The sequence below is a fragment of the Strongyloides ratti genome, scaffold srae_scaffold0000002 (genome assembly GCF_001040885.1).
Source record: "Strongyloides ratti genome assembly S_ratti_ED321, scaffold srae_scaffold0000002".
In the NCBI taxonomy this organism is placed as follows: Eukaryota; Metazoa; Nematoda; class Chromadorea; order Rhabditida; family Strongyloididae; genus Strongyloides; species Strongyloides ratti.
The window spans coordinates 312,309-333,933 of NW_020171520.1; the positions used below are offsets into that span (position 1 = coordinate 312,309).

At 19.2% G+C, this 21,625-nt stretch overlaps 7 protein-coding genes across 7 annotated transcripts; 5 read left to right on the forward strand and 2 right to left on the reverse strand.

Moving 5' to 3' along the window:
- Positions 1-5,078: 5,078 nt before the first annotated feature.
- Positions 5,079-6,975, forward strand: SRAE_0000037000 (Sulfotransferase 6B1; the record flags this gene model as incomplete). The annotated part of the gene is made up of 3 exons (XM_024646254.1): positions 5,079-5,424; positions 5,479-5,983; positions 6,519-6,975. The coding sequence occupies 3 exons, from the start codon at positions 5,079-5,081 to the stop codon at positions 6,973-6,975; spliced, it is 1,308 nt and encodes a 435-aa protein (XP_024500453.1).
- A 1,431-nt stretch (positions 6,976-8,406) lies between these two features.
- Positions 8,407-9,629, forward strand: SRAE_0000037100 (Hypothetical protein; the record flags this gene model as incomplete). The annotated part of the gene is made up of 2 exons (XM_024646255.1): positions 8,407-8,464; positions 8,515-9,629. 2 exons carry the CDS (start codon positions 8,407-8,409, stop codon positions 9,627-9,629), a joined length of 1,173 nt encoding a protein of 390 aa, XP_024500454.1.
- Positions 9,630-10,854: 1,225 nt separating this feature from the next.
- Positions 10,855-11,601, forward strand: SRAE_0000037200 (Zinc finger, RING-CH-type domain and Zinc finger, RING/FYVE/PHD-type domain-containing protein; the record flags this gene model as incomplete). Its single annotated transcript, XM_024646256.1, has 2 exons — positions 10,855-11,449; positions 11,492-11,601. 2 exons carry the CDS (start codon positions 10,855-10,857, stop codon positions 11,599-11,601), a joined length of 705 nt encoding a protein of 234 aa, XP_024500455.1.
- An 800-nt stretch (positions 11,602-12,401) lies between these two features.
- SRAE_0000037300 (BAG family molecular chaperone regulator 2) lies at positions 12,402-16,248 on the reverse strand (the record flags this gene model as incomplete). The annotated part of the gene is made up of 4 exons (XM_024646257.1): positions 12,402-13,830; positions 15,658-15,704; positions 16,083-16,134; positions 16,232-16,248. The coding sequence occupies 4 exons, from the start codon at positions 16,246-16,248 to the stop codon at positions 12,402-12,404; spliced, it is 1,545 nt and encodes a 514-aa protein (XP_024500456.1).
- Positions 16,249-17,294: 1,046 nt separating this feature from the next.
- On the forward strand, positions 17,295-18,630 carry SRAE_0000037400 (Lysocardiolipin acyltransferase 1; the record flags this gene model as incomplete). Its single annotated transcript, XM_024646258.1, has 3 exons — positions 17,295-17,522; positions 17,599-18,103; positions 18,155-18,630. 3 exons carry the CDS (start codon positions 17,295-17,297, stop codon positions 18,628-18,630), a joined length of 1,209 nt encoding a protein of 402 aa, XP_024500457.1.
- Positions 18,631-19,037: 407 nt separating this feature from the next.
- SRAE_0000037500 (Hypothetical protein) lies at positions 19,038-19,610 on the forward strand (the record flags this gene model as incomplete). The annotated part of the gene is made up of 3 exons (XM_024646259.1): positions 19,038-19,212; positions 19,263-19,411; positions 19,461-19,610. The coding sequence occupies 3 exons, from the start codon at positions 19,038-19,040 to the stop codon at positions 19,608-19,610; spliced, it is 474 nt and encodes a 157-aa protein (XP_024500458.1).
- Positions 19,611-19,659: 49 nt separating this feature from the next.
- SRAE_0000037600 (Tetratricopeptide repeat protein 26) lies at positions 19,660-21,195 on the reverse strand (the record flags this gene model as incomplete). Its single annotated transcript, XM_024646260.1, has 1 exon — positions 19,660-21,195. The coding sequence occupies one exon, from the start codon at positions 21,193-21,195 to the stop codon at positions 19,660-19,662; it is 1,536 nt and encodes a 511-aa protein (XP_024500459.1).
- Positions 21,196-21,625: the final 430 nt, after the last annotated feature.

Consider the following 21,625-nt stretch of genomic DNA (forward strand, 5'->3'; position numbering starts at 1 on the left):
TTGACAAACTTGGTAATACAAAAAAAAATTTGATCTCTTTTTGATTTAAACAAATTTTACTATTTATATTCATTATATGATAATTTATCAAGAAAATTATTATTTTAATACAAACATTATATATTTTAATAAAGTCACACAGAAATAATACATTTTAAACATAAATTTATATTTCATAAACTCGTTTTCTTTTTAAAATACTCTATAAATATATATATATATATATAATAAAAATTTTTAAATCATGATAATAAATGTGCCCAATAAAAATTGCCATGTGATATGATTATTTTTAACTATTATTTTAAAGATGAAACTTTAACAATAGTAATTGACCATAAAATATTAATTATATAAGACATGCCTGCTTCCCAATTAATAAAAATTGTTAACAGTACACTTCTTGCAACAAAAAAAAAAGAATTAAAAAAATAACAATGCATTAAATATTAGTTCCGGCTTATATAAACTTTTTCCTAATAAATGATATTTAATAAACATTTTTTTCTTAAATTTTTGTAGAAAATTTTTAAAAATAAACATGTATAAATAATTTGAAATATTTTTTTATTGTAAATTTTTTTTTATTTTATCGTGAGAAAATAATATTATTATCAACAAGACTTTTTTTTTTTTAATTTAACTGCTCTTTATATTATTTACTAGTAAGAAGAGAGTGTTTTCAATTAGCAAACAATAAAATAAAAAAGTTTGAAAAAGGTTGTGTTGAAATGGAAGGATTATAATTTATTAGAGTATTATTTTTTTGTTTTTTTTTTTAGTTTAAATTTTAATTGATATATTAAAAAAAATTTAATTTTTTATTTTAAGAATACTATCAAGAGTATAAACTTTTTATATGCTTTTACATATTTGTATAGTTAGAAATTTATTATAAAAAAAAAGTTTTATATGAACAAATTTTTTGAAAGTTGATCTTTTTTTTCTGAAAATGAGTATTTTAAAAATGAATTTTGATCAAAGTTTTATTTGATAATATAATCTGTTGATTAAAAGATTACTAGTATTTATGAAAAACATTTATTAGGTTTACCTTGTTTTTATAAAATCATTATTTCTTGTAAAAGAACAACTTTATATATAATAAAAATTTGACATTTGATCTATTATAACTTTTTATATTGAATTATGTAGATTTTATTATTTTATATAGAAATAAAAGAGAAAAAGGTTTAATTAGTAAATTGGCTCTTGATTTTTAAAAATTAAATAACATAAAGATTGACTATGATAAAAAAAAAAGATGAATAAATGTTATTATATATTATATAATATATATAATTTTATAAAATGTTACATTATAATTGATTTAAAAAAAAAACATTAAAATTTTATTATTTTTTTTTTGTAAATAAAATAAAAATTTTTATGTTTCTTTTATATTAATTATTTACCTCAATGTATATATAATTAATAAATATAATTAAAAATTTATTATATAATTTTTTTTAAATTATATTTAATTTGTTTATTCTATATACCAAATAATATTATACATTATTAAATATTTTAATTAATTAGTATAAATGTTTATTATAACAAATTAATAATGTTTATGTTAAATTATATAATAAATATTGTTTTGTTAATATATTATGTTATCTAAAGATTGCAAACATTATCTTAACCTATTTCTTAGAATAAATAAATTATCAAAATATTTCTTTATATATTTTTTTTATTTATATAAATTTATTCTTCTGGTAAAAATATAATATAACTTTGAAACTTTTGTAAGACTTGATAAGAATTTTTGATTACAATATATCATTGCATTTTGCAAATATATCTTTTTTCATAAAATAATTTTGAAAAATTTTCATTGTTTTCCTAATTATTAACGGGTAAAAAAAATTTAGATAAGATTGATAGAATTTGATAATATTTTGTTAATATGTTTTCCATCATAAATATCAAATAAAAATTATTGATATTTTTATGTATTATTAAATTTCATATATTTTAAAGTTGAATTTCAAAGAAATTTTGGTACGAAAGTATTAAACTCGCATATATATATATGGGTATTTTTAATATAATTAAAAAGTTGTTATATCAAAAATAATTATTATATATATACTATAAAATTATACAAAACAAGATGAAAATAAAAAAACTGTCTAGCCTTAAAAGTTACATTAAAATTATATTATTTATATTTTATTGAAAATACACCTTTTTTATATATTTGGTAAAAAAAAAATTTAAAAAAAATTGAATTAAACATGAAATTTAATTTGATAAATATACTTTTAAATATAAAATAAATATAGACAATTAAATTTAACAAGAATTTTATACAATGAAACATTAAATTTTCTTTTACATTACCTTGATATTTAAAAAAAAAAGTTTTAAAAAAATTTTTAATTACACAAAATTTTATTTATAATTTCTAAGATATTTTAATTTTATTATTATTATTATTTTTTTAGTTTTTATTATATAAAATAATATAATTGATTTTTATTGTTAAAATAACATTATTTATCAAATAAAAACTTATAAAAAATTAAATCAACTTATAGTTTATTAAAATAATTAGTAATATTTAAAAGTTCTTGAGATAACATAATTTTTATTACTTTTATAAAAGAAAATAATAATATTTTTTAATATTACAAAATATTTTTTGTTATAGTATATGTGGTTTGAAACATTTTCGTTTGATTTCAACGAATTATTTTATTTTAATAAACATGATTATATGTTATATTATTTTATATATTATTGTTTATTTTAAAAAAAAAACTTGTTTTCTAATTATAGTTTTTTATTTTTTTATTTTATTTTTAACAACCAAGATTTATTTTCTTGGCCTAAAATAGTTTTTGAATGTTTCATGAAATATTATGTTTGAAAATTTTATTTTTATAATATATTTGAATATATATGTGTGTATATATAAAAATGTATTTAACTTTTAATATATTTTTATAATTGTTAAAAATAATGTAAAAAAAACAACATTTAGATTTTTGTCACGTGTAATAAAAAGTTTTACTCTTAAGCATAAAAAAAAGTTGACACATCAAATGAATATATATTATCAATTAAACTTATGTGTTATTTATTACTAATGTTATATGTTTACTTATTTTATACAAGTTATTAATTTGAATTCTATTTATAGTATGTTATTTTGATGCCATGTGGTAATGGAATGTAAAACAATTTGATAAATAAAATCGTATTTGTGATGCAAATTATTTAACGAACTGGAATAATTAGTCTGAATTTTGAAATAGATTTCTAAAATGTTCAATATTAATTTATTCTCAATGAAAAGATCAACTTTTTTGAAAAAATTTGTCTATTTTTATATAAAGTTTTAACTTTATTATATATTTTATTAGTTAAGAGTAATAAATAATACTTATATAAAAGTATTTTCAACTTATCAGGAAAAAGAAAATATTTTATAAATTTAAAAATGTTTATTCTGACAGTTTAACTGCAATTTTGATAATGGAAAAATAATATAAAATTTTACAATTCCGTATGATAATTTTCTAATAAGATGACTATTATTTTATATTACCTAATACAATATGGTCAAAAAAGTATTCTTTATTATTGAAACATGATATCTTTAGTTAATTACTTTTGATAAAATGCAAAGTTGATAAATGATAAAGTTAAAAAATAATTTACTCTTAACGATAAGAAGACTGGCTACAGGTTGTTATAATAAATTGGACATAAAATGTCAATTATATCCTTATTAAAAATATTAATTGTAAAATATAATATTTTTTAATATAAAATAAAAATAAAAAAAAAATAAAAAAGATTTAAAAATTATTATTTATAGTGACGTCAATGACTCATATGATATTAATAACATTTTGTATGAAAAATTAATTTTTCTATATCAAAGATCTTCCTGAATGTTCAATGAATTTATTTAAAGTTCATATAAAAATAAAATTTTGATTGATAGGATTTTTATAAGAACAACAAATCATTATTTCTTGTTTTTCTTGAAGATTTTTATCAAAACATTACTTAAAAAATTTTTTTAACAATTGACTTTATTTATTTTGATAATAAATCATAAAATTTCTTTATGACATAATTTTTTTTTCTTTTAATTAAAGAAAGATATTATTTTTTCATTGTTCATTATTGCTAATAAGTTTTTTTTTTTTTAAAATAAATAATTAACCTTAATTATTTTTATATTATCATTGTAATTTAAATATGATAAAAATGATGTAATGTAAATAATTGAAAAATTTCCAATGTTTAAATATAGTTCAGAATTATCATATTAATTACCAAGTAAATTTGATCTTTTATCAATCTATATTTTATAGTCATATTTTTATATCAACTTTTACTTTTAAAATTTTTTTCCATATCATAAAATTGAATTTTAAAATGCAAGAACAAAAGCTTCTGAACAGTTAGGTAAGGGTAACGCCTTGAAAAAAGAATAAATTATTAAAGACATTATGTTCCATGCCCCCAACATTATTATTGTATGTAAAATTATAGCTATTGTATGATCAAAGAAAGGCTGGGCTTAGAAGCTTGAATTTCTTGCAACCGGACAATATAGTTACTATATCTTATTATCAGTTATGTTAGTATAAAGTTAAAATGAGATAATATAATAGTATTTAAGAACAGGTGAGAGGTTGGAAATTTAATTTTAAATTTTTATTTTATATTTTAATCTTGCCAAAATTGTTTTAATAATATAAAACATTACTTTTATTTAATCATAATAAGTGGCATTTATATATAGAATAAAAATAGATAAAATTATTTTGTTATACTTTTATATTTAATTTATTTATTTAATTTTTTAATTTTTATAATTTATTTTTTAAAATAGTATATAGCTAATAATAGTTAAATTTATTTATTTTTTTTTTCTAGATATTTTAAATTTAATAATTATAATTTATATTAATTATTATTATATTAAAATAAAATTTATTATACTAAATTAATTTTAAAAACTGATATATAAATATCATAAAAGAATAAAGAAAGGATAAAAAAAGTATATATAGAATATATATTCTCTATAATTTAATTAATTTTTAATGATGATAGCCAAAGAGAGAGCATCACATATGATTAATATTATTGAAAATGAAGAAAAAGAAATTCTTCCATATTTAAAAGAAACATCATGCCATCATACTATATGTATTCATGAGGAAGATGGTAAAATTGTTTATCAACATTTAGGACATCCTAAACAATCAACATTTGATAATGAAGATTGGCCACCAATATTTAAACCTGATTTTGTTAGATCAGCCAAACTTCTAAATATCCGTGATAATGATGTTTTTGTTTGTACATATGTTAAATGTGGAACAACATGGGTACAACATATATCTTGTCAACTATTAAAAGTTGATTATGGTCCTCATCAAGGTAAAGGTAACTAATATTTTAAATATTATAATAAACAATATATGATTTTGGGTTTTTCAGAACTTTCAATAACATCCCCAATGATTGAAAGAATGGGATCAGAGTATGTGGATGGGTTACCGTCACCACGTCTATTAAAAACACATTTTAATTATAAAAATTGTCCAAAAAGTAAAAATGCTAAATATATCTTTTGTATTAGAAATCCAAAAGATTGCCTAGTTAGTTATTATCATCATAATAAAAATTTTAAAATATATAATTGGGAAGATGGAAAATTTGATACATTTTTTAAATTATTTATTGAAGGAAAACTTGCTTTTGGAAATTATTTTGAACATCTTAAATCATGGTTACCTCATATTTATGATGAAAATGTACTTTTTTTGAAGTATGAAGATATGCTTGCTGATCTAGAGGATTCTGTCTACAAAATTGGTCAATTTTTAGGAGGAAGAGCAAAAGAAATGGTTGAAAATTTAGATACATTAAGAAATATTGTTAATAATAGTACATTTGAAAGTATGAAACAAAATCAAAGTCGTTGGTTCCCCTCTACTCATTTGTAAGTCTAAAATATTTAATTTAAAAAAAAAAAAAATTTTTTTTATATTATAAATGACCTTTAACGGTATTTTAAATAGTTACAATTTATTTACTGTTAAAGACTAACATATAGATAATATATTTTTAAAAAAAATGAGACACTTTTTTTTTTTAGCGTTGTTAATATTATTGTTTGACTATACAGCAAATGTTGATTTTACTTGATCTTAATTTCGGAATATTTATTAAGTAACTAACAACTAATATAACTGTAAACAACTCTATATATCATGTTTGAGAAGTTAAAAAGTAATTTTATTTTAATTATATTATATTAATGATATAAAAATAGTTTATTACAATCCTGAATCATTTTGCGCAAGATAACCTCTATAAAATTTGATATATAATGGTTGTTTTGTTAGTCTGCTTTAATAAAAATAGAAATAAATTATTATGTTAAAATATATTTATAATTTGTGAATAAGATTAAAATGTATAATAAGTATGTCATTTACTTAATATATATATATAATTTTTTTTTTATCTTTTAGACGTAATGAAACATTTATTCGTAAGGGTGGTAGCCGTGATTGGAAAAATTATTTTACAAAAGAACAATCAGACATCATAGATAAAATGTATGCACAATATTTTGCTGGAACAGAGGCAGAATTTTGGTTTTCATCTGAGATGGCTTGGGAGGATGAATTTGATGAGGATATATGTTCTGATGACAATGAAATGTTAAGTGTTTCTAGTTTAGAGTCAAGTATATTAAGTACAATAGGTAAAAATGGTATATTGATAAATGAAACATCTAATAATACATCATCATGTTCATCAATACTAAGTAGTTCTGTAGATTCAGGATGTGGTTCAATTGTAACAATGTCAAGTTTTATGGCAAATAAACAGACTACTAATTATAATCCAATAATTGAATGTAAAAAACGGCACAGATGTGATTCTAATTTTAGTATATCTACAGGGTATGGTTCAATATGGTAATAATTTTTATATAATCAATGAACTCAGTGATTTGATAATAAATTGGATAAGATAAATATCACAAATTTGTTATATATATATTTATATATATATTTTTTTTTATTATGATATCCGCAAATCACTTCATTATACCATCATTATTGCGTATATTATTATTTATCTGATATAATTAATTTTTACATAAGTTTAATTGGATATAACTTATATATGCTATCAATACTACCGTAAATAATTACTTTTTAAATTAGTTGTTAATTATAAGCCAATATATTTTATTTTTTTATTGTAATAATATGGCGTGTAATCTCACATATGCAATATGATTAATTTTAAATATCGTTTAATAATGTATATTTTTGATATATCATTTTTTTTGCCATACATTTAAATTATTATAATTATTATTATTAATATTATTACTTCAAATAAATATTTTATAGTATTTTTTATTTTTCTTTCAAAAATTATAGTATCATTTTTAATATTATTCTTGATACTTTAAATGTTCTTATAACAAATTATCTCTTTCCTATTTCTATTTACCATAATATATTTTTTGTCTTTAAGATAAAAAGTAATTATAAACATATTATTATTAATATTATAGATTAATATCAATGATAATATTTTTACATAAAAGACATTAAAATAATACTATCAACGAAATATTTTTTAATTTTAAATTAAAATTAATATATTTATATAAATGTTAAAATTATCATTACAGTCTTTATTTGTATAAAGATTATTAAATTCTTTATCAAATTCCAAAACATACGATTTTTGTAAACATTTAAAATGTATAAACTTTTTAATATCAAATAAATTATATCAATTTTTATTATCCACCAAAACAAATTTAATTGAAAACAAAATCAACTTAAAAAAAATATACATATAGAATAAAATAATTCCATTAATTTATAGTAACAATTATTTAAAAAAGTTTTTAAAATAGATAAAATATATAAAAAAAAAGAAATTTAATATAAATAAATTTATATTTATTTTTTTAAAAATTATATATAACAAGTAAATTAATTATTATTTATAAATGTTTAAAAAAAAGTAGTTCATGTTTTAATAAAATTTTTATTTTATTTTACATTAAATTATATTTAAAATTAACAATTTTAATGTGTTTTAACTGAAAATGTTGATGGATAATTATATTATAAACAATATAAAATTTTATTATAAAATTTTTAATTATTAAATCTTGCTCAGATATCATGAAACTTGATGTAATTAAAAGTTAAATTTATTGTTAATAAATATATAAATTTTGTATCTAGAAGAAATGAGTTAAAAAAAAATATTGATAGGGTAATTTGAAAAAAAAATGGAGTCAATTGTTTTAATAATAAAATATAATTATTTTTCAAAAGTATAAATGTAAAGTTAACAAAATTTTTGGAGTCAATTTTAAAGATGATTTTAGTGAAAAGTTTTATATTTCTTATTGCTAACATTTTAAATTTTTGTTTCTGTAGGTTAAAAATACTTACCATTGTTTTAAAATAAAAAAATTTTTTTTAGCTCAATTTTTACCTTCATCAATAAATTCAATTCAACCAGGTCAAGGTCAAAATGAAAAATTACCCCGAAACTTTGATTTTAATCCATTTAACATTCAAAAAAATGATCCAATTGGTGCAGGAAATAATTATTATCCACAATTTTCTCCAAATACTCCATTCATTAATCAGGAGACACTTTTTAATGGTAAATATAATCCTATTGGAAAAACAAATTTCTTTGAACCATCCTTAAATTTACATGGTTCACAGGATGATTCTTCAAAAAATGATGATAAAGAATATAATATATATAAAAATAATGTTCATGATCATAAAGATGATATTTTATCAATGAAAGCAAATATCTTATCTGATAATAATTATAATTTAACAAAAAATATTAATGTCAATGAAAAAGATTTTGAAAATAGATCATTTGATTTGGAGGAAAATAAAAGTATTCCTTCTAAAAATTTAACGGGATTTTTTCCCTATGAATTTGAGAAAGATTATAAACTTAAAAATGAAACACAATTTATGAAAAAAAAAGATATGCCAAATTCGGGGTTTCATTTACCTTACAAACCATTGTTTCCAATATTTAATAAAAAAAATTTAGAGGAAATACCATCAGGAGAAAAAAATAATTTTCCTGTACCATCAAAATTTAATTCATTGCCAGTTCCTGTCAATGAACAAAATGTGGTAAAAAAATATGATAATGATATAACAGGTGTAAATAATGAGATTAAAAATTTTAAATCAACTAATTATGAAAAAAATATTGTTGAAAAAAAAGTAAATAATTTAAATATTAATGAAAATAACAAAACTTTATCTAATGATTTGTTTGGAGTGGAAGAAAGTCACGATATAAAACCTAATAAAAGTGGTATACCTGGATTTCCACCATTTCCTTTTGGAGATTCTTTTAATCCACCAAATATGAAAACAAATTATCCACCTCCTGGTTCTTCACCATTTACCTCACCTCAAAATAAAAATGGTCCACCTAATTTTGTTAATTTTCCAAACTTTCCACAATTCAATTTTAATAATATTAACAATCCTTTTTCAAATACCTTCTTACAACCATCTAAAAATGACCAATCAAAATTTACCACCAGAAATTAATTCAAAAAATCTCTTTATAATCACATAATGTTTTAATGGGAAAAAAAAATGATAAACAAACTATTATCAATTTTTTTTCACATATAATAATACTTCACTATTATCTTCAAAATATTGACATCTAGTTATCTATAAAATTTTACATATAAAAAAAAAAATCAAAGTTATTTTAAAAATTTCACAAAACTCGTTTACCAACTAAGACAAAAAAAAAACATTTTTTCCACAATTTCAATTACAAATATTTATCAAAAAAAAGATGAAAAAAAATTAACAATAAAATTAATTTATCACAAATACTACCTAACAAGGAAATAATTGGTTGATTGTTTTACCCAAAAAATCTTCAGTCATAGCAATATTATTTGCATCTAAATTTTTGTCAAAACAATTAAAAGTGCGCATACTTTCAAGATTTGTTAACACTTTTACATTTAAATAAATTTTATTATTAATATAAAAATAATTAATTTTCATTAGAAAAAAAAATGTTGATGAAAATAACCTTTATTTAAAAATGACATCAAGTCTATGGTAATGTGGTTAATGGGAAAAATTTTTTTGTAAATAATATTTTGCTCTTTTACTTCCTTATGAAGTTTATCAAATTTCGTTTTTTTATTTTAATTATTTTATAATTATTTTAAATAGTTGATTCTCATAATTCAGTGATTGATCATAGTGGTAAACTTTTGTTTTTGAATTTATATTTAAAATTATTTTTGGGAGGATGAATGTTAAGGTGAAGTGAGATGTTTTATATATTAAAATATTTTTTTTTTTGACTAAAACATTTGTTTAAAGTGACTTTGTTCTAGAAAAAATATGGGTCTAGGAAAAATTGTATGTTTTGTTATAATATGGTACTCAAGATTTTTATTTATTTAAAAAGTAGGGGAAATGTAGATATTTTATAGATATATTTTGTTAGAATTAAAAAAGTATATTTTATTTTATTAAATATATGAGTCATAAAAATTAGTTGAAATAATTTTTAATTTAACTTTTTGTTGGCATTTAAAAGAAGACATGAGATAAATGATAAAAAAAAAAGATATGTAGATAAATTATTTTTAAAAAAAAAATAATATGTAAAATTGAGAATAAAATATTTGGTGGTTATTTGAAATATACAATAAACAGAATTTAATATATGCAAATTTTATTAAAATATTTTCCATAATTTTTTTTTAATACAATAATATATTTGACATAAGTTTTACTAATGAAAAATAATATATTGGATAGATTAAATTCCTCAGCACCTTCAATCATTAACCTAACAAAAGTTAAAGATAATGAAAGAAAAAATATTTTTAAAAATCATACTAATCATGAGGAAATGATAACAATATCAGATACTATAGATAAAGTTGACAATGATTGGCAAAGGAATGTAATGACAACTCAAAGAAATATTCCACCATGTAATAATAGTATTTTTCATGACTTATTTGATGATGATGAGGAGATGTGTCGGATATGCCATTCAGAATCAGGTATATTAATATCTCCCTGTATATGCCAAGGATCAATGGGATTTATTCATGATAATTGTCTTATTGAATGGATAAAAACTTCTGGAAAAAGAACATGTGAATTGTGTGGTACTAAATATCATGCCAAAAAAAAAATGATCTGGAATTTTTTTAAATGGTCCAAACCAAATATTGATTGTTTAATATATTTTAAGGCTATTCTTGTATTTTTAAATATAATTTTACTACAAAATTGTCTATCAATAATAAATGAAAGAAAATTTTTTAAAAGAATTTTTATAATGAAATTACTCCCACGTTATCATGATATATTACCACTAAGTAAGTTAATAGTCATTATCTAATAAGATTAAAATTTTATAGTTACTATGATTATAACGATAATCATGTTACTAAGACTGGTAAAATTTTTTATTCATGCAATTAAACAATATTTGGATAAACAAAAAGTATATAAATTTACTAATTTTTAAAGAAATAAGATAACTTATAATAATCTTTTAATATAATATAATCTTTAATGAAAAAAAATTTAACATTAATTTAATATGCATATATTTATACTATTTTATTAAAAATTTTTTTAACATTGTAAAATAATTCTATTTTTATTATTATAATCAGTAAAAAAATTAAAAACTATCATTTGATAATTCTTTTTTATTTACAATTAGAAAAGAATTTATAAAAAATTGTTTTGATCTTATGGTATTAAAAAGATTAAATGTTTGTATGATTTTTTTTTTCTATATATATCTCAGTTTAAATTTTTTTTATTTATTTTTATAATAACTATACATTTAATATTCACTTTAGTAATAGATCAAAAAAAAAAAGAAGATTCACAATGCTTAATACTTATAAGAATAAATTGTAATAATTGTTATAATATTTTTACTTTTTATTTACCTTAAAATTAATATTATAAAATGTAAATAATTAAATGTCAGTCAAAAAGATATGTTACTAGAATTAACTATTGAAAAAATAATAAGAGTAAATATAAATATTATTAATAGGAATTTAAGAATCTTATAGATAACATTTAAAACTACTTATGATGTAATTATTTTAATCATATTCTTACTATATTTTTAAAATGGTAAAAGAAAATAATTATTAAAATATGTAGTATATTGTATAATTTCAATTTTTTTTTTAAACTAAACAAATTTATATTAATAATTATATAATATTGATATATATATAAAGACATTGATATTGTATACAATAAAAAAAAGAGTATAATAATGTTTCAAAAAATTTTTTAATTTTATGATTCATTGGTATCTACATGTTCTACTTTAACTTCAGGAATATTTTCATTAATATTTTTTTCATCCTTATTCACCATTGTATTTTGTTTTTTTTCTTTCATCTTTTGAATGACATCAATTTGTTTAATTATATTGGCTAACTTTTTCTTAACTTTTTTCTGATCATCTGCTGTACATTCAATTACTTTAGCTTCAAATTTATGATCTATAGCACCATCAGGAATGTCTTGATTACAAGCATTAGAATATCTTTTTAAACATTCTCTAGCTTCCTCAATATTTTCTGAAATTTTTAAACATGCTTTCTCAACAAGTTCATTAATCTCAGCCAATGCCTTTGCTTGTGTTGGATTTCTTGGTGTATTGACGGAGACAGTTACAGCTTCACATCGTTTTAAAATTCTTGCTGTTGTAACTTCAACATCCTCCTTGTCACCTTCACCTTTTAATAAATCAACATTAATTTTGATATGTTTCAAAATATCTAATAATTGTTCTTTTTCTTGTTCTAAAGCTGTTGCCTGTTCTCTTAATTTTTCTACTCTTGCTTCTGTATCATCTAAAACATCAATAATTGATGAATTGAAATCATTAATACTAGATTCACGAGTCATCCTCCCTGCTTTTGTTCTTTTTTTTTTATTATTTTGGGCAGAGGGTGTCTCTTCAATATCTAAAACACATATATTTGGATTAATACAAACACCATCAACAACAATACTAGGTACTTTAGGTGGATCAGTTGATTTTCCTAATGTTGATTCATTTTTAATTTCAATTTTAATTTCCTTATTATCACCCTCTTGTTCATTAGTATTATCTTTTTGTTGTGTTATATTAATTGGTTTTTCATTATTATTTAATGAACCAGAATTTTGAGAATCATTTGATGATACAGAGGCAGTTTTATTTATCTTTATTGGTACTGTCTTTCCTTTTGTATCATTATTCATATAAGAATTTCTATATTGATTCTGCATATAATCTTGTGGTGGAACTGTATATCCCTGATTTTGGTAATAACCTGGTTGTGAAGGTTGATTTTGTTGAAAAAATTGTTGATTATTATGTTGTTGTCCCTGTTGTGGATAAAAATTTTGTTGTTGTTGTTGTTGTTGCTGTTGTTGAAAATCTTCACTAGGTCGTGGTGATGTTCTAACAGGAATATTTCTGGTATACTCACCTCCATTACTAGAAACATTTCCAGGTCTCATTTCAGAAAATGATTTTGTGGGACGACGTGGAAGTGATGCAAAATGATCATTGTTAAATGATTCAAAAAAATGATCATCATCTACAAGACGTGGATTAGAACCAAATGATCGTCCATTTAAATTGTTATCAAAACCACGATGTTGTGAAAAGAAAGGATCTTCTAAGAAGGTACGACGTAAACGACTTCTATCATTAGGAAATTGTTGTTCCCTAAAAATAAAAAATTATTAATAATAAAATATATATATATAGATATTCTTTTTATTATAATCATTATTATTACTAAATCTTTTTTTAGTAATTCATTTTTTTTTACTCACATTTTTTAATATTTGTACTTAGATAAAGTTAAGTTATTTAGACAATATTTATACAACACTTGAGTGCAATCAATTATGATTTATCTGAAAAATTATATCGATAAAATAGTTTTTAAAAGAAATAACAACATTGAAAAAGACAACGTAGTTATTTATTGACATAATGCGATATAAGTCAATCTATTTTTAAAGCCGACATACAAATATATAATAAAATTTATAATAAAAAATGAAATTTTGAAACATTTAAAATATTATTTATGATTATTTTAATTTTATTTTTAAAAAAAAAAATATTAAAAAAAAGGTGAAATAAAGAGTTGTACGAGTATGATTATTATACTAAAACTTAAAAAAACTATAGTTATACTTTAATGACTAATCTTTAAAATAATGTAGTATGTTAACATATTTATGTAAATTATCATGTAAATTTTAATAGACGATAATCTTTACTATAAAAAAAAAGGGAAACTACAAATTGATAAGAATAAATAATGAAATGATTAAAATAACTATTTGAGAGATAAACTATTATTTCAAAATATTTATGTTTTGAAAGACACCATTCCAGAATTTATTGCTGTTATATTTTTCTTTCAATTAATTTAATCAGATAAATCAAAATATACTTGTTAAGGTTTTTTTTTTTTCTTATTAATTCAATATCATCAACAATGTTATGGAAATAAATTGGATAAAAAAAATATATGGTATCTAATAAAATATATTAAATATATTTTCTTTGAATAATAGTTTCACCTAAACAAGAAATATATTTAAAAAAAAAAAAAAAAGACAATATTTCAATTTCAAAGATATATATATAAGAAATTAATGTGCGTAAAATATGATTGCGACAACAATTTGTATCGCGGTTTATAATGGAAAGTGATCAAGAAGAATATATTTATATATATATATATATATATGTATGTATTTATATTAAATATAACTGATTGCAAAAATTATTACCTCTATTAGTTTATAATTTAATAAAAATAAAAAAACCTTAAAAATATTTAATTTATATTATGATAAATAAATATATATAAAAATTTATTTAAAAATAGAGGTGTAAGAATATTACTAAACTTATAATAATAAACATTTTATTAAATAAAAGCAATGGAATAGTCTTTCTATTATATTTCATCTAACTTGTTTTAAAAAGTATAAACTTTTAAAATATATTATAAAAATGCGATTTTATTTTCCAACTTTTGTTAAAAAAAAAGAAGATAATAAATTGATTATTCTTATATGATTATACATTTTTAATATATGTATATATGAATATTTGTTTTTATAAAAAAAAAGTTATAATATTTTTTATTTTTTTTATTGAAAAGATATATAATATAAACAAATTAAAAATGATTTTTAATTTTAATATATATATTTATTCTTATTATATCTTGAGAAATGTTAGGTTACCTTCTACAAATAATAATATTAACAAAGCTTAAATTTTTAACAATGATAAAAATAAAATAACATTAATCTTTCCCATATAACAAAATACCACCTCAAATAAATCATTAACTAAAAGATATACTATTTTAAAATAATTAACAATATATTAACTTAAATAATAAATTATTCTAATCAAATGTGTTGATATCAAAAAAAAAAAAATCTTTAACTTTAAAAAAGTATTATTGTCAATTTTTTTTTAGTAATATTAAATTTGAAAATTTATTAAAAAATAACTTACTTTGGTTGTCCAAGTTGCCTTACTCCATACATATTTTTTTTTGTTACCTAAAAATTATTTAATTTAAAAAAAAAATAAATAAAATAAGTAGTATATTTTATAAAAAAAAATATATTAATAATGGTTACATTTGATTGAGAATGGTTTGTCAAAGTGATACAAGATCTAGTCTTCTAATGTAAAAAGAAAGAAATTTAGTTTAAAAAAAAAAAGACATTCAATGTATATTTAGTAAGTATTTTATTTATTGGTCTGGAAAGAGAAGGGTATGTTTTGCTCTTAAAAGTAAAAGAATGTTTTATAAATACAAAGTAAGGTAAAATTAATTTAATTAACTTTTTATTTATTTTATAAAGATATGGTTAAAAAAAAACAACAACAAAATAATTGTAACATAAAGTTTCAAAAAGATTTTTGTAACATACTATTATTATTTTATTAAATATTTTTAACTTAAAAATCACTTTACAATAAATTCTTAAATAATAATAAAAAAAAATAACTAAAATAAGTGTAAAATAAAAATACAAAGTTTAATGCAAAAATGAAAAAAAAAATTATTGTAAGTATTTACTTTTCATTTAAAATCATGTGTATTTTACTATCATGTAAATATTAAAAATAATTTAAAGAATTAAATTTTAAATTCTTTATACATTATAAAGTCTAAATATTAACATAAATATTTAGTAAAAAAATTTTTTTTAAATAATCATTTATATAATGTCTATTGATAATAAAGGTATCGTCATCAACAAAACTACGTTTGTTATAAATAGGATTGTGTATTTATCATAGTTAAAAGTAGGTTAGAAATTTTTAAACATAAAATGAGTCATAAGATAGAAAAACTTTTCAATACATTTTTTATATTATATAACAAAGTTATTTATTATATCAGGTATTTTAAAAAGTAAATATAATTATATTATAAAATAATATATTTTTTTTATAATTAATGATAATATATATATATATGTGAAATATTTTTTAATAATTTATTTTAAACATACAAAAAAAAATTTATGTACTTCTTATAATATTTATATATAAAAAAATATATATATGATAAAATATAGAAATAATATTATATCTTATTTGTATAGTAAATAAATTAAAAATATTTATTATTATAAAATAACTTTTAAAGATTTAATAAAAATTATATAAATAAATATTATTTAATGTGTATTTGTTATATACTAAAAATGAAGATATATTATAATTAAAATTAATGGAAATAAATTTAATTGATAAATACATTGAAATTTATTATATATTATATAAATGGGTCAAAAAAGACATTTTAAGAAAACATAACATGATTATATATCTCTCTTTATTTTAAAGTTATTGGTTTAGTTAAACCACTACTATTTTTACAAAAGTATAAATTGAATCTTAATCATTACAAATAATATAAAGATGAATTGTCAAGGATAAAATGATTCATAGGTGATATATACAATAATATTATATTGAAATCAATTTTATTAATGAAAGATATTTTAGGTATCTTAAAAAGTATTGATAGAATAAAATTTAAGAAATTGTGTTAACTTTTTTTTTTTTTTTTAATGTTTATATTATATATTAAGTAACATTTTTTATTAGATTATTTAATTTATTTTTTAATAATGGGATTACAACGTCTAACTATATCATGTATAAAAAAAGGTAAAAAAATATTAACAACAATATTAAGACCAATATTTGGAATATTTTTTGCCTTATCTATATTAATGACATCCTATTTTGGAAATTATATTATGTGTATTATATTACCATTAATATTTTTTATGGGTCATAAAAAATTTAGAAATTTAGCTGATCAGGCAATTGCTTTTTGGTTGTTTGTTCCAATGGTTAGTTATTTTAACTTTTAAATAAAAAGATATATTAAAGTATATTAATTTTTTTTTTCTTTATTTTTTTTTTTAGTCATTATTACAATATTTGTTAGGTGTGACTGTTCGCCTTAATGGTGATATAATTGATGTTACAAAACCATCTATTATTATTATGAATCATAGGACAAGATTAGATTGGTTATATATTTGGAATGCATTATATAGAATGAATCCATGGTTAATTGTTAATTTAAAAATTGCTTTAAAAAATGAATTACAATATTTTCCTGGTGTTGGTTTTGGAATGCTTACCTCAAATTTTTTATTTTTTAAACGTAAAATGGTTGAGGATGGTCCAATGATAGATGAATGTATAGATTATTTTAAATATCTTAATAAACCATTTCAAATTTTTATGTTTCCTGAAGGAACTGATAAATCAGAGTATACTACAATGATAAGTAATAAATATGCTTTAAAAAATAATTTAGAACCATTAAATTATTGTTTATATCCAAGAACTGCTGGTTTTGTACATTTAATTAAAACAATGAGAAAACATAATTATATTTCTGCTGTTTATAATATAACAATAGGTAAATAATATTTTTTTTTTTTAAAAAAAAATTATATATATAAATTATTAGGTTATCCAAATAATATTGTTCAAAGTGAATTGGCACTAGGATTAAAAGGTGATGTACCAAAAAATGTTCATTTTGATGTTGAAAAAATTGATATTAATAGTATTCCGGTTGATGATGAAGATGTTAGTGAATGGTTAACAGAATTATGGCAAAAAAAAGATATGAAATTAAAAAAATATTATCAACAGACATTGGCAAGTAGGAGAAAATTTGACAATAACAATATTGAAGGATTATGGATAAAAGATTCATGGAAACAATTTTCTGTCAAAATGATATCATTTTCTGTTTGGTGTTTATTATGTCCCCTATTCTATTATCATTTATCATTTTTATGGATAGTACAAATATTATTTATATATATGTTAATTGTTAAATTTTTTATATGGCTAATCTTTGGTAGAGTTGATTATTTTATTAGATGGTTTTGGAAACGTGAAACAAACTATAAAAATCAAAATGTAGAGATAAATTAAATAATAAAAGATAATAAATAATAAGGTACTTTAATATTGTAAATGTTAAATAATTAATTATAAAGATTAAATAGATATAAACTTTTTATTGTTATTAATTTTAATATATTCATTATTTTTATATTTCTTAATTTATCAATTGACCTAAAGTTAAGAATGCTGGTATAGTTTGATTTATAATTGACCTTAAGGTTTTAACTTTATTTTAAAAGCTTCAAGATGTTCTTTTGTAGTTAAATAAGTCTATTAATTGTAACTTGACCTTTTTAAAACTTTACTATAAATAGTATTACTTAATGTAATTTAAAGTTTAAATATTTAATAAATTTTAATTTAATATTATCATGCCAAATATATTATTTATTATTCTAATTTTTTCATTAAAATATTATAATGTAAAAAGTTGTATGAAAACTGATCCAAATAGTCTTTATAAAGCTAATTTTACTATGGATAGTCCTACAATAGTAATTAATATGTCAGATCCTCATCATAGTTATCATAATCATCATGGTCATTATGATTATCCTTATTTTTATAGAACAACAACTGTCACAACAACAACAACAACTGAAAAAACATGTAATTTTAAATTTTAATATAAAAAAAATATAGTATATTTTTTATTTTAGTTGATTGTACAACTCCAATTCAAGTAAGTGGAACTAATAATGTTGTAAGAGTAACATCAACAATTGCTAATACAGATGATGGTGATTCAATTGCAGTTGTAACATGTACTGTTATAGATCCAAAAGCTAATAATCAAGCTTGGATGAATGTAAGTTAAAAATAATATAATTAAAAAATAAATTAAAATAAATTTTAAGGAAAATGGTTATGGGTGGTTTACATCACCAGATGGTCAACAAACAATGATACGAACATATAAATGTAATCATGAAACTGGAAGTTGGTATATTGGTAATACACCAACTGATGCCGTTAGATTTGTAAGATGCTCAGATAAGGATCAATAATTTTTATCATTAGTAATAATAATTATAATAATAAAAATAATAATAATAATTAAAATAATTTTATATTATTATCTTCTGCCCATTTATCAATAACATTCAATGCATGTCTACTTTTTACATCATCCTCATTACATAATATTTCATGTGAATTTAAAAATTCATCCTTTGAAATTTTTCCCTCAATATACATTTTTACAATTCCAATACAACATCCCCTGACAGCAGATGTCAATTCAGAGTTACCATTAATATTTCTTAATGTTATAAAAACAGGTAATGCTGCATGATACTGTCCAGTTCGATAACATTCATTTCCAAAAAGTGATAAAATTTTTTCATAATAACTACTTTTTTTATTTAATCTTCTTAAATAATCATCAGCCTCATTTATTTTTCCATTATTTATTAAACATTTAATCATACAAAATTGGTATGTTGAACTTTCTGTAAGTTCACCTTTGATATATTTTAATGATTCTTCACATTCTTTATAATCATGATTACCAATTAGCGCTTGACTATAATTAAAATTAAATATAATATCTTCGGTAAAAAATGATTTTATTGAATTAAGATATAGGAGGACATCTTCAAAATTTTGTTGTAAAAATTTTGATGATGCCATACATTGCCTTCCTGATATTGTATCACATTCTGTTTGACTTTCACCAACTAAATTAAATAATTCTATTGCTTCATTAATATGTTCAGATGATTTATTTTCATATCCTATTAATGTAAATGTTATAGCTTTTAAGATATATTCCTGAGCAACCTGTGGCTCTAAATTTTTTATAATATCATATGCTGCAGAGATATCATCACGTTTTAAATGAAAAATTATAATATTTATTTTTGCTTCTGGTATTGTATCTATTAAAGATGGTAATACTTGTAATGCACCCTGCCCTCTTTTAAATACAACATTATTATGTTTTAATAAATCTTTACCAAAAAATGTTTCAGAATTTAGTAAATGTAAGATAGGTCTTATTTCATTTTGTGCTGATTCAGGTGTATGAAGTCTATATTTATTTGCTGCAGCCAAATTGATTGCCGTAACACTATCAGGATGTGCCTGAAGATATATTTGAAGAACTTGAAGAGAGATATCATAATAGTCTAATTTATAGTAACATAATGCTAAAAATATATTTAAAGCAACAAAATTTTTATTGCTTAAGATAATTTTTTTATAAATATCAATAGCTTCTTGATAGTGCATTCTAAGGTAATGCATTGATGCCAAACATAACTGATCTTCAATGGTATCTTTTAATTTACTATGATGAAACATTAATTTTTTTTCTTCACCTAATTTATGAGAAACATGAAATAATAATCTATTTTGTAAATCACTTTTTTCACCTTTTTCAGCAATTTCTTTAGCCTCATTATGCATACCTAAAAAAAAATATGCACATCCTAAATGTACCTCTGTTCCAGGTGGTGCTTTTTCATGTTTTAAAATAATTTCATAAATTTTTGATGCTTTTTTATACTCACCAGCATGAAATGCACAATGCCCTAACCATGATAATGTTTTAATATTATTTGGGTCTTGTTTTAATTGGTACTCAAGCATAGATATTGCACCATAATAATCTCTTTTAAGAAGAAATTCTTCCAAATTAAAAGTTTCCTGTATATTATGAATTGGATTGGATTCTTTTCCTAATCTAGAAGATTTATTTCTTGTTAATAACTAAAATATTAATTTAGAAATATTTTTTAAAACTTACCATTTTAAATTTAAAGTTGTATTAAGAGATTAACATAACATAGTCAAATTTTAATTTCCATGGTAACAAAAATTTAAACTATTTTTAAAATAATTATTTATTTTATATTATTAAATTTTAAAATGACAAAAAGTAAAATATTTTATATTATATTAAATTAAATTATTTATTGGAATTTATCAAATTACTATAATATCAAAAATACATAGAAAAAGTAAATTAAAATGTTAAACATAACTTTTTTTTGAGATCAAAAATTTATAGGCATATATA